Below are 14,752 nucleotides of genomic sequence, written 5' to 3' on the forward strand. Positions count from 1 at the left end.
CCGTAAAAGTAGATATAAAATAGAATCACGTGATACATCTATCTTTATTAACGAAATGTAAAGAATATCAGAGAGCATTAATATTTTAAAAATTAGTATTCATCGTGATCCTGCTATATATAATCATATATACTTATAATAAATGTTTACTAAAGTGATCAATTTAATATTTTAACTGATTATCTCGTAGAATTTTATGCACGGATTTCTATATTCACCGATTTAAGTTTATTATTACATATGAAATATATGAATCAAAATACTAAATATTTAAATATATTTTTACTTTTTAGTAAAAGTAAAAATATATTTAAATATTTAGTATTTTGCATTAATTTAACTTATAACTAAATAAAACTTTTATGCTTCGGAGTATAAATGTAATTTAATAAATAACTTTCTTATTATACCATCGTCACTTAATAATTCATTAAATGATGATAGTACGAAAGAAGTGTGCAATCATTATCACTACATTAGTTATTTCCAATAGAAAATAAATTTGTGATATTCTTAAATGTTCGAATTTTATAACTAGAAACGAATAAATAATTTATTTCTAATAACTAGACTAAGAAGAAGCAAAACACACACATAAATTATACATATCTATATTTTTACACAGTGTTTTCATGTTATAAGATATATAGAATGTATAGATTATCTTATTTATGAAGAAATAACCCATATCGTGCAGACATAGTTATAAAAAAATTGTATAACGCATTAAGTTTCTTTACGTAAAGAAAAAAATATTGAAAATTAAAATATTATAAAAATGAATTTTTGTCAAAATTCAATATAGAATTTGAAAGTTTGTATGATAATATAAACGATATAATAATAAATTCAATGTATGCCGAATAGATACACAATAGAACAAAATTATAGTTATGTCACTATAAATTTAAGAAATTATTTAATGTGAAATAATTATTAAAAAACTCTAATTAACATCATATAGGAACTTTACAGTCTATACACAATTTAATTTCAATATTTACGCGATAATAATATGACGATTTAAGAAGAGTCGAAGTTTTTTCTCGATTATTATTATAAACATTATTACAATAAAATATAGTTAATTACTAATGAACAGAAAAATGCTGAAAGACATTATTTTTCAGCTGCTTTACAAATAAAATAAAATCTCGGGAAAACGAACATAAAAATAATATTACCGTAAATGGAAATCATTTAAACTATATAAAATATGTTGAAGATATTGCCCTGTTAGTCGATACGAAAGAAAATGTAAAGAATTTTATCATTAAATAACCAACTTGATGTGACAGTAAACTAAATCACAACCAAATTAATGATTATCGGTAAAAATCAGAGAGCAATAGACTTTCCTCTCGATAGTGAAGTTAAACGGATAAAAAAATCTACAGCTAAACATTAATCACTAGCGTTTTAAAGAAATTAAAACACAAGTGATTAATGTTAAAACACTAGCGATTAGTTCTTAAAAAATAGAACATTGATTCATAATAATATGATCAACTGTAAACAGATTAAGATTATTTCTCTACATGAGGAAAAAAAAAAAAAAAAGACGACGACTAAGATTCAAATGAAGAATATCAAGAATTCATCACTGCGAATATATAACTTTCTGGCTTAGCTGGAACTGCAGAAGAGTGGAGAGTGTATGTATATATATATATATATATATATATATATATATATATATACATACATACATACATGGTGAACTCGACTCATCGGAAACGGAAAAGGCTCGCTCGATAGGTAGAAATGACTATTTGAATTTGAAAATTATAACTTAATTAATTATTTGTAATGAAATGTCTAATTCTGTTTTAATTTGATGTTTAAATTATGCTAAATAAATATAACCGACAAAGAGTAAATATAACAACATTTGAAACTTATAAGCCATCATTTATTTTCATTACGAGTTTTCGAAAAATCTAGCCATTTACCATAAATTTTCAAGTTAAATTTTAATGTATTAATATCCATACTTATATAAATTTTCTTTATTTCTTTTACGTTAAAATAGTTTCAATTTAGTTTACGTTGAATGATTAATGTTTGTATAATAAGTGAAGAAAATAATAATTATATGGTATCATATTGACTGGATAATAGATTTTGCCGAAAATCCATAGACATTTTGTCCATTTGGATTTTCGGCAAAAATCCAAATGGACAAAATGTCTAAATAAAACTTTAATTTTAATAGAAAAATATTAAAAATTTAGTGAAATTGTAAAATGAAATGTAATGAAATTTCTCAGTACATTTCATAATCAATCCTTTTTATTTTCGAAGTAACGCCAATTAATTTTCAAAGTTTTTAATATGTTCATTTTACTATAATGTAATTTTAACTTTATCAAATAAAAAAAAATAAAAAAAAATAATTTAGGTTATTACCGAAAAACTCGTCAGTCTCTAATTTTATTTTCTAACTATTAATTTAAAATAATCTTTACATTTAAATAGTATTTAATCTGTATTGTCATCCTATTTTTATGATTCTGTCAATAGTTCGTTTACAAAGATAAGATATTAATATTATTATAACATATTGCATTATATTTACCAATTAACAAATCACTATCAACAAAATAGTAATAAAGGCATTTTCATAAAACGAAAATATATAAATAATTTATGTCTAATTCATTTTGATACTTAAAATAACACAGATGTATTAACTAATTAGTTTAGAAAAAGATATAATGAATAAATATAAAAATATCATTGTCTATATAATTTACTTCATTCTAGGCGGTGTTACCAACCTTCTTTAACGATAATACTCCCCTTTTTTTAAATCATAATTCCCCATTTTCTCGTATTATTCTATGAAACCTATCTCTTCCCATATCAAGTTTTATCATTAAAATTCAGTCACTGGCTATATTAAAATGACCACACAAAGAATTAAAAAACAAATTCAATTTTAAAGTTGTTTTTGGATTAAACTTATTATCGAAACTTCAAAAGTGTTAATAAATGTCTAATTATCAACAAAAAAAAAGTGCTAAAACTGAAATTAAAAATATATATATTGAATAAACAGAGTAATTTCAACTAAATTTTAATTGTGTGAACAGACTAATGTTTTGCTTTACATCTTTGTATTGATTACATTTCATCTGCACTTCAGTAACTAGCCGATTTATTTTTTTTATATCAGTTACGATAGAAAAAAAATTATTGCTTCGGCATTAAAATATGGAAGCTCTAAGATTAAAATTATCTAATTAACTTATGTTTGGAAACCCTAGTTTGTTATCGAAATCCTTCATATTTCTCACTGTGTTCTACATCTCTTAAAAAGGTTAAATTCTTATTAACAAATTCGTCTTCTAATTTAAATTTCTAAGTTTTTACAGAGATAAATCCATAAATCTAAAATTTGCATTTCTTTGAAGCACTCATTTGGATGGCAGCTTTTATAATTTAGTTAGCAAATGAAATTCCGAGATATAATACATTTCACCTATAATTAGTATTATAAAAACAAAATGGAATTGTAAATTATTAAATAACAATTTTCTTCCAATTTCCAAAATGACATTTATCAAGTAAGGAGACACGCGAAGAAAATGTAGTTTTATTCTGTGGACTAGAAAATAAGAAAAAAAAATTACTAATGCAATTGCATTAGTAATTTTTGTGCAAAATCCGCATTCCTGATATTTCTATCAGTCCATGGTAATAATAAATAAATTAAGGTAAAAGCATTCCAAGTTTTCTTAAAATTTCTCTTCTTCGATTTAAAATTCAAAACTTCCCACCAAAAAGGAAATTTCTCTCTAATTGGCAGCATTGATTCTAAAGAAGAATAGTTTGAGAATTTTATATAGCCGAATGACTATACTATGACTGTAAAGCCGAGAACTACAGTCATAGTTCTCGGCTTTACATTTCATTTATGCCTTAAGGCACATTTTAACTGAGTTCTATATTTATTAAACTTAATTTGGACTTTGTCGTTCTACTTTTTTTTTTTTTTTTTTTTTTTTTTTACAGTAATTAGCCCGAGGATGCAGTCTGAAATGTGGTCTGTAACGAAGATAAGATATCCTGCTGCTTGCCATCTAGTTATGGTTATTACCAGATAACCTTTTATGCTGCTTGAATTTACTCGGCTTCTGTCTTTTTCCCCATGCAATTAGATAATGCTCGAAACAAAAATAATATTGACAGATTTTTATCTTTTCCATTAATATTTTTTGCAGAACCTTTCACAAAAATATTTTTGCAATTTAATGTAATAAAAAATAGATGATATTTTTTAAAATTTGATGTGAAATGTTATATCTTATTCCAGTTATAATAACAACTTGAATTTTGAGCATCAAACACAAGACCGTGTTATTTATTAAACACTTGGCACTTTTGCACTTGGCACAACTTGAATATTAAAACTTAAGAATATACAAATATCCACTTAAATTATATTTAAATTAAAATTTTAACAAGATAAATATTAAAATTAAATTAAAATTATACGTTAAAATAAAACCATTATTAAATGTATTTTCAAGTAAAATGTGTAGCATACATTTTACCCCTGTTTATTCCTATTCTATTTAACTTATTATCCTATACTATCTACAGCCAACACTCCTATATATTCCTTATATAACATACTCCTAAGGCAGCTAAGAAATAACTATTTTAACACTATGTATGGGTTCGTTTCCGTTTATTATATTCTCCTATTAAAAATATAGCCACAAAAAATTTATTATAAGGATTTTATGGCATCAAAACAAGCATTTATTAATTGTTTCTTTACAGTTTTATTAAACAATAAGAAATATTTTATAAAAGACATTACTGAGATTATCGTGCATTAAAATCTGATAAGAATTTAACTATATTAGCAAAAAGCCTTAAAGTAACTGAATAAAATCTAATTATCTTTAATTACTTGTATATCATGTAGTAAACAAATTTATATTTATTTATTTATTATATAGTTTTGATATTATTATATTAAAATCTAATAGGAAATATTTAAACAGTGATTATGGATTAGATGTATTTATTCGGTTTTTTGAATTCTATACATATAAGAAAATAATTTATGAAGGATATCATTGCTAGTATTAAAACTGATGAAAATAAAATATTCAAAACGTAGGAAATTATTAATAATAATTAAACATATATGTGTTTCGTTGCAGTAGTTTTCAAGAAGCAGAAGTAAATCCATCTGAGTTATGCATTTAGAAAAAACAATATCAAAAGTAGAGACGAGAAGATATTAGCCAAATATTTTTTTATTTTATTTTCATTTTAACTTAGGATAAATAAGATATAGTATATATAAAGTAGGAATAATTTAAGATGTTCTAAATATATCATTTATATATTAGTTTTACTGAAAGATTCTATGACCTAAGAGATTCGTTAATTAATTAAAATTAATTTATTTTAGAAAAAAGTTATAAAATTTTATAAATATTTAAAAATAAGAAGAAAAAAAGCAGCAGTAAAGGAAAAATAAGAAAAGGGAATTCGGAATTTTTAATGATTTATTTTATTTTGTAACAAACATTCGGAGAAAAGTTCGTGTTTATTTGAATTTTATGCAAAGTAAAAAGAAACAGGACATGAGTAATATTTTACTTTAAAAATAAATTCATTCAATTTAATAATATAAATATAAAAATATAATTTTTTTAACCCAAAGTCATTTAGAGAGATCTTAATGCTCCAGGAAAACAATTCCTAAGCATATTTCAAACAATATAAAGAGACACATTTGAAGTTTTTCAGAAAAATATGATAGAAATCAATATGACTTATAAATAGTAAACAACTTATAATAGAATTATAATGCAGAAAATTAAATTAACAATGAAGAGAAAATTGATTGCAAAACATACACTTTATCTAATTGTGAAATGATTCTAAATAAATACATTATATAGAAAACATTTTTAAAATGAATTAATAATATAAATAATAATAAAATAATAACATAAATAAAAGAATATTAAAATAAATTCATAAATGAAACAAGGCAATGATATAAAAAATCTGAACAGGTGAAATAATCAATTGTTTTAATTTTTAAGATATTTTCACGATATTATCTTCAACCATCGTCTATATATCTAATTCGTGATTCGTCAACATTGCTCTCTAGATAATATAAATGATAGATTTTATTTATTCTAAATAATTTTCAAGAAAAAAGAATATTTATCAAAATATATCCAAAATCGAAAAGTTTGTAATAGAAAAGAAAGCGATAAAAATAAAAAAATAATAACAGAAATGAATGTCTTTTAATGCGAAAAAAACGTATTTGCCAGATTCGTTAGAAAGTTACGTATAGTAAATAACTCTGGAGGAAATCAGTCTTAAAATCTGTTCCATGAGATTTTTCTTCTTATTCAAAATATGTAGTAATCCTTCGCACGAGTTGTTGCTATGCTCATTTTTTAAAAATACACTGGTGCAGCAATTTTTTCTTAATACATATTTGTAAGAACACTTTCAAATCCTAAATTCCTCAAGAGTATTGTATCGATATTCATGTTTCTGAAGAACTTAAGTGATCGAATCACTTAAAGTCGTACATTCGTCTTTAACGGAATATAAAAAGAAATTTATAGAGAGATCTTCAAAAGGAAAAAAGCTAAGTTATAAAATCATCATTTTGGATAACGGCAATGAAACTCCTGTAACTTATGACATTTTTATTTACGTGAATTGAGAAGTCGTTGATAGTAATGTCACTACGCAAGTGAAAATTGCTGTCCATAAAATGTTCCAGCTACAAGCTTTCATCTCAATTAAAATCGTTTGTAATGCAAATGATTATAATTGAAATAAATTAGCGGAGAAGAGTTACAGCACACAAATATGTATAGAAATAATGTAACCTTTCGTATGCAAAATGTAAAATAGTGTACAATACTTTATGTTAATTTCAGATGTAACTAAAGTCATAGTCTATTAATTTCTTAAACCTTTCTACTCCATTATTCTTATCATTGAATCTTGGACTGTTACTAAAATTCCAAACGTAAACGTTGATTTCTGCTTTCGATAAAACAATTTCACTAATAACTTGCTGATGGAAGAATTATCTCACGTTTAAAATTGCATATTAGCAATCTTAATTATGGCAGTCTTACAATTTAAGTTATATTTAATATTAAATATCTATATGCCAGTGGCGTAGCGTGGGTGTCAGCCGCCCCCTTATTTAGGTATTTTTACAAAATATTATTATTTATTGTGAAATTTTGCCGCCCCTATAAGTGCCGCCCGGGGCGGGCCGCCCCTGCCGTCCCCACTACGCTACGACACTGTTATATGCATATACCGTATATCGGCTTACGCATATTATAAATAATATTTACATATTATATTATATTATATCGTGTAGTAAATTAACTCTTTTTAATGTTCTTTAGAGAATTGTGTATAAAAGTTGCTATATTTTATTTCGATATGTCGATATCTTCTTTAATAAAGTGTTGAAATCTCCCAAGTCACGCATTTATTATATTACGTATAACACAATAAACGCTATACATCGGCTATCCTCAATAGAATTAATTGTATTTCGACGGTAAATGGTATGACATGTTTTCTGAAGTAGGTTAAGTTCACTGTATAAGCACTCTATCCGAAATTCGGTACTCAAAAATAAATCTTACGAATTTTTATGCTGTTTTAGTATTTAGAAATTATTAGAAAGTAGTTTGTTGAACACACTGTATTCCTTCGTTGTAAGGGATTACATTTTTAATTTCTAAATTTAATTATAAAAGATTCTTATTGTAATTTTCTAATTTTATTTATCAAATGTTAAATATTTAGAAATGTGTTACGATTTATTAAAGCTCTTATTTAAAATCGGAACGTTTCTCATGATAAAGATGTTTGAATTCACTAAAGCATGCCATTTACATCGTAAGATAATGCATTAAATTTTAAGATTGATCTAATTTTCGTCATTAAATTTTATAAATTTAGAAATAATTAATACATTTAAATGTAAATAAAGTATATATCGTATTTACTCGTATATAGGATGAGGTGTGACTTTTAAGATCAAAATAAAGAAAATTAGATTTATTAATGCAATTCTAATTTTATTTCGTTCAATAACAAGTAAAATATCAAATTCACGTAAATGCACACATTGTCTCGCAAAAATTACTAGCATTTTAATCTTTAAGGAAAAATCTTGTAAAATCGACAACATAATTTTGTTCACGTAAAGCTGGACAATCGGGAACGTCTTTTTTTTTTTTGCCAATTCTTAAGTGATTCACTGTTAAGACAGTTGAATCCACTCTCCGTCGATTACACTTATGAGTTTTTCCGAATTCTGATTTCTGAATAAGCATCTGTTTTCGCGTGGGAATGAATTAAAACTTATATCGGGCTCCGTATGATTTTGAAATTTTAATCTGGAATTCAATTTAAAAGCTTTGCTTTTCCTATTCATCTTTACTCTTGACAATATACAAGAACAATTCAAACGATCAAGATAAAATATTTATGTTTTTAAATACAAGAGTTACCCTCTTGTATTTAAGCATCCGGTAAAAAAATGCAAATACACGATTCACAAAAATTATTTGCAAAAACGCAAAGAATAGAGAGGTTGCGGTCGAAGTTTTCAACGTGAAAACGTGTACGTCGGAAGTTCAGCGCCGCCTTCCTGTAAGCCTAGAAGTTTGACAATGGCGTTTGGAACGTCGAGCATGATTCCACTGACGTTCCAAACGCCATTGTCATCCTCCTAAGCTTACAAGAAGGAGGCGCTGAACTTCCGACGTACACGTTTTCACGTTGAAAACTTCGGCCGCAACCTCTCTAATCTTTCGCTCGCGCTTATAGGACGATCTAGGAATTTGAAGCTGTTTTAAATAAATAAAACCCTCGTCTTATATGCGAATAAATACGATATATTGTATACATTATCTACACTATAGTTTCAGAACATAAAAATATTTACTGTAAATTCTTCTTCAATTATGAAATACGTGAGAATTTTGATGAAACATTTCGAAATAACATATGAAATGTATAATTATTATAATTTTATGTAATTAAATATTAGTGTTAGCATTAATTTTAGATTAATAATATAAAATTGAAAGAGAAAAAATAATAATAATTTGAGAATTTATGAATGAATCGGAAATGATGCGGCCGTTTATGACAACGAAGCATGCCCGCCTCTCAACGGCCTCTTTAGTAACTAAGGCCTTCTGTCGATTGCCGTGGTGGTGTCGTCTGCGGTTACAAGAGGAGTGAAGCCAAATTACGTGGATTATATTTGAAAGTATATTACAATCGTCGATTCTTATGGTCGTTTTCGTTAGATCGTTTTTTATTACATAGCGGAGAAGGAAAAAAGCAATGGAGCAGTATTAAAAATAAATCGTTTCGGCGAATCAAGATGGCGGTAAGTAACAAGACGAACTTGCAAGCGATGAACATCAGTTCGCTTTTCAGTCGTCTTCAGGGTGCATTTTCGGAAGCCATGGCACCGCCCAAATTTGTTATCGACCGTAGAACGATTGAAAAAACTTGGAAATTAATGGACAAAGTGGTAAAGTTGTGTCAACATTCAAAAATGAACCTAAAAAATAGTCCTCCCTTCATATTAATTATACTACCCGATATTTATCAACATCTTAGATTGATTTACGTAAAACATGAAGATAAAATGCACTTTTTAAATGAAAATGAATACTTTAGGATCTTTATAGGAAATCTAAATCTCAAATGTAAGCAGGCAATCAAACTATTCAAGGAAGGCAAATTTTAAAATAAAATTAAAAATGAAAACATTAATTTTTCAGAAAATGTGACCATAAAAGATAATTTTCAAGTTGTTCTTAAAACTCATGTTAAAGCAGCTGTATTATTGGTAAGTCATAGTGACAGATTTTATAGAACTTTTCTCAAATAATGTATAAAATATTGTTGATTAACATGCTTTTTAGAAAGGAAAAATGCATATAAATTGAATTATTAAAAATTTCTAAAACTTCAGATAACTTAGGTTCTTTTTGATTAAAAATAAATAAATTGAATCAGTCGAATGTCTGACTTTCTGAAAATCGACTACAATTTTTATTTACACACGTTTAAATTTTACAATTATTTTTAAAAAAAATGCATCAATCATTTTTAAATTAACAAACACCTTTATTCTTTTGTTATAGAATTTAAATCTCTAGTTATCCAGCAGTACATATCATAAATGGATATAATAATAAATTCGGTTAGAAGATTCTTCAGTTTTCCACGTGGTCGAATCGTGAATGAATTCATTAATAATTGCACCGAATGCATTCTGGCTATATTCAGAGCAATATTTTACAGAAATTATAATTATGCATTCTGATTTGATTAATGTCTCAATGTATAATTATAATTTAATATTAAAATTTTAACGTGCATCAACGAATTTCCGAAGAGACTAGAAAGATACTTATTCGAAAAATAATTTCTTACATTCTGCTCGGTCACCCCAGTATAAATATTTTATAGAGCAATTCATCTTCCGGACACAATAATGGCAGATATATTTGCACACATCTATATTTTATTGAAAAACAAATTTAGTTAAAAAATTTTATTTTAGTTTCCTTTTCTTTTTATGTTTAACTACACAGTCGTGTAGCGGTAGACAAAAACTGCTCGTACAATATCAATGAAATTTAGAAATAAAATACAAGAAGAAAATATGTTTAAAGTTGTAGCAATGTGGGAATTCCGAAATTCGGATTTTTTTTATGTCTAAAGCCTATCAATTATTTTTATCTAGATTCGGCAAAATTCGAGAAGATACTATTATTTTTTTCCCCCAAAAAAGGGAGTTTAAGAGGACCGTTTTCTCAGTTATACCTGCCATTTTCTTGTTGCGATGTTTGTCTTTTTTCAATTTAAGAAGGGTGTTTCAACCTGCATCTTGCAGATAACACTATTATTCGGTCGAATTACGACGACAGAAATGAGCGAAAAGGCTGTCTCGCTGCTGTTTTACTTGTACAATGTCGAGAAAGAAACATCATTTTTGCTGTATTAAACTATCAAAATTAATTATGTCACTTGCAAGGCATTATATATTTTTTGTTTCTAAGAAAAGGTTCCATAAAGGTGGAAAAACAATTACGAGATACAATTAGATTTTCATCAGAATATTCGATAAATTAACGTTGGAACACGATGACGACGTTTCTTTCTTTAGTTTTACGAATTTCTAAACGATATTTTCAGTTTATCATTTATTTATTCTGATAAAAATACAAATCACGAACGTTTCTCTAATTAAGAAAAATCTCCATACAGCCTCGTGTTTTTCACAAATAAATGATTATACCAATTTTGCGTCAAAATATTAATTTTTTTTTTTTTGGTCCTTTTAAATTTCATCTTTCATTAATTGTGTATTATCTAAATAATATGGAATTATTCAGAAACTTGATCGATTTTCTTTCTCTTCCGTCCACATTTCCTCTTACTGAGGTCCGGATTTCTAAAAATAGCCGGAGCGCGTGGGTTGCTAGGCAACCGTCGGCCGCGGTGACAGCCATGTTCAGTCAATGTACCGAAATAGCAACAAAATAAAACAAGTCTGTTTGCCACTTATGTTGATTTGCTGTAAAATCCATTCTAATAGCATTTTTAGTAATGGCGTCAATTTTATAAATAGATAAAGGATTTCACCTTAAAAAAAATCTCGTGCTTCTTTTCAAAATTATTTTTCTTTGTTTAATTTGTGGTGGTCACGCATAATTATGTTGAAACGACTCAATATCCTGTGTAATTTTTCAATAATAATATCAATACGGATATTCTAAATAAATTAGTTCTGCTTCTAAAATATTATAGAATATTCTTAATCTAAAATTGGAAATTTTCCATATATTAAATATTAAAAATAAGTTCTACTAATTATTTTATATTATTTTTTAATGTTTGGTAAAAACAAATTTTTATTTATTCGCATTTCTTTGACTCTTTTTAAAGATGTTAAGATTTAACCAGATAATAAAATTTGCGAATTAAAAAATTTATAAAATTCTATTTTTATGTAAATTAAAAGAAATGAATTATTAAATTTTTTTAGAATTTAAGCTATATAAATTTGATATTCATAAAATAAAAATAAAAATATATTCAAAAATTCGAATTAATTTGTGGTATTATAAATACCACATATTAATTAGCATCTTAAATTATTAATTAAATCATTTTAATTAACATTACTCGAGAAAATAATTAAAGCGTATATTCTAATTATTTACAAATTTATTCACCGAATTCTTCAGTTTTTCTTTGGTTTTTTCGTAAAATATAGCCTACGCTGATTGGCGAAATATCAACGTATCAGTTTACGCTAAGGACATTGATTATAAATTATATAAATAACGATAACTGGCATAATTATTTAAGAAAATCTTCAATAAATTTAAGGATTAAAATTTCGGGATTAAAGTAGGATTAACTATTTATTTTAGATTGAAAAGTTACTTACCGTTGTCTTTTCCAGGCACTGCAACAGATGGTGATGCTGTAATTCAAAGATATCTTCCTGTAGTTCTTCCACTTCCAGACCTCTCTCTTGAGCTGCCAATCTGGCTTCTGTTGCTTTTTTCTTACTAACAAAAGCAGCTCCACTTGTAGCTTTTGCAATTCGAATTCTCGCCATTCTCGCTTTCTATAAATGAATATTAATTTATTGAAAATATACGTCCGTCTATCAACCTCGACTAAAGTATTAAATTATTCATCTTTATAATATTAAAAATATATATAATGGGAGCTTTTGTTATTTGTTTGTTCAGAATAACAACGGATAATACCTTTAAATTATTTATATAATAGTTACTAGAAATGTAATAAACAAACCCACCCTGTCCCTCAGGACATCATAAAAGTTGTAATTTTAAGAGAAAAAAATCATCATTTTATGTATGTTTATAAAAATCATAAAAAATTTAAGAAGTCTATTTATAAATTTATTATTATCATTTTCAATTTGAAATAACCTAGTTATGGACATCATCAAAATTTCCCATTTTTTTGAATTATTTAAAAATAAGAAAATGTGTTTACTCTAAAAAATGTCTCTAGTCATAGAGGAAAAAGAATAATAAAATGTTTCATTTTAAATTGAAAATATACTTTTCAATCTATTTTAAAAAATTAATCTTTGACTGAAATATGTTTTATTATTTATTAAATATAATATTTCATAAAAAATATTTTAAATTTTATATTTTTTTCTTTTTTTTGATTTGAGAAAGAAAAATTAATAATTGAAAAAAATAAAAATAGTTAAAGATTTCTATTTAAAATGGAAATATTCAATTATCTGAACAAAATTAAATTTAAAAAAAATCAAATGAATCAAACAAATGTATTTATCTATCAAATGGATTGATGTTATCAAAATTTTCGGCTTAATTTCTAAGAGTGCGATTTCTTTCTTGCCTTAATCTTATTCACTATCGACCTGAAGAATTTCTAGTAAAAAACACAAAGAAATAATAATAAAAAAAATCATTATTTTCCTGATCAATAAAGTAAGCTGATTGTATAAGATGAAATGTAATGAAAATTTGGACGTATCAATGTGGAAGGTGTCGAGAATCACAGCTTCTCTCGACAATTACGATCGCAAAGACACCATAAAACGTATTTAAAAAGTGCACTTAAAGGTAGAAATTTGTATCAAGTTTGCAATTTCTTTAAAATTAACTCATATATATGCAATAAGTTGGTATGTATTGAATAGGAGATATTGTGTTTTACGATGGAGTTCTCTGTAAAAAGACATGAAGTGGGCAGTGAAGATACTCTTTCTTCTTCTTGTTTGTTCGCCTGGTTGATCTTGCAGTTCTTACAACTGTCATCAATCGTTTATCGTTCTTTTAACTTAACCAATATCCTTCGGTTTAAGTTTTTTAAAATGTTATCAGAATTTCGATTCGGAAAATATGCTAATTTCTGAAACTTTATTCGAACAATTCTGTAAATTTAAGCTTATATTATTTAAATGAGTAATTTGTAAAATAACTGTTTTATTATTCACAAAGCAAAAGGAAAATTGAAAAAAGGGCTGAAACTTACTACACATATACATTAACTAAAATATCTGTTTTGTTTTTTGTGGAAAGTAAATAATCTTGCATATGTATGTATTTATGTACAGGACATGTGTGTGTATGTATGTATATATATATATGTATACATAGACATCATATTATATATAGCTGTATGTATATTTACGGGAATAGATGTGTATGAAATACACTTATACAATAATATACAGTATATGACTTACATTATGTTTTTAACTTATTGTTTAATATAAAAAATATTTATATTTAATTTAGTTAAAGAACATTTATATATTTCATACTAAATTGAAGATTTTAAAATTATTTATATGTTAAATAAATAGAGGTACTTAATTTACAATTTGTATTTTCCTTATTTATTACTGCTATAAAATAATAATAAATAACATTTTTAATTAAAATTAACTCTTAAATATTTGCATAAATCAATGTTTACTTTAAATAAAAATAAAATTTTTAATTTAGACACGAATGTTTAAAGCACAAAATAATTATTTTTAGCCGATAAAATAATGTTTTGAAAAATTAATCTTGTTTATATTAAGATAGAAGCATGGAAAATTTCCAGATAAAGTGCAATTATGCAGACTTAAAATTTAATTAAAATAAAATAAATTAAATTC

The 14,752-nt window shown here is 25.6% G+C and overlaps 1 protein-coding gene across 1 annotated transcript in view; it reads right to left on the reverse strand.

Annotated features, from left to right (window-relative positions):
• LOC136981401 (potassium voltage-gated channel protein Shal-like) overlaps window positions 1-14,752 on the reverse strand; it is a 161,369-nt gene that overhangs the window by 15,868 nt on the left and 130,749 nt on the right. Inside the window, exon 3 of the mRNA XM_067277716.1 lies at window positions 12,521-12,703. Coding sequence (XP_067133817.1) covers window positions 12,521-12,703 — 183 coding nt within the window. The remainder of the gene's footprint in view (window positions 1-12,520; window positions 12,704-14,752) is intronic.

This window comes from Centruroides vittatus, unplaced genomic scaffold (genome assembly GCF_030686945.1).
Source record: "Centruroides vittatus isolate TY-2023 unplaced genomic scaffold, ASM3068694v2 contig_754, whole genome shotgun sequence".
In the NCBI taxonomy this organism is placed as follows: Eukaryota; Metazoa; Arthropoda; class Arachnida; order Scorpiones; family Buthidae; genus Centruroides; species Centruroides vittatus.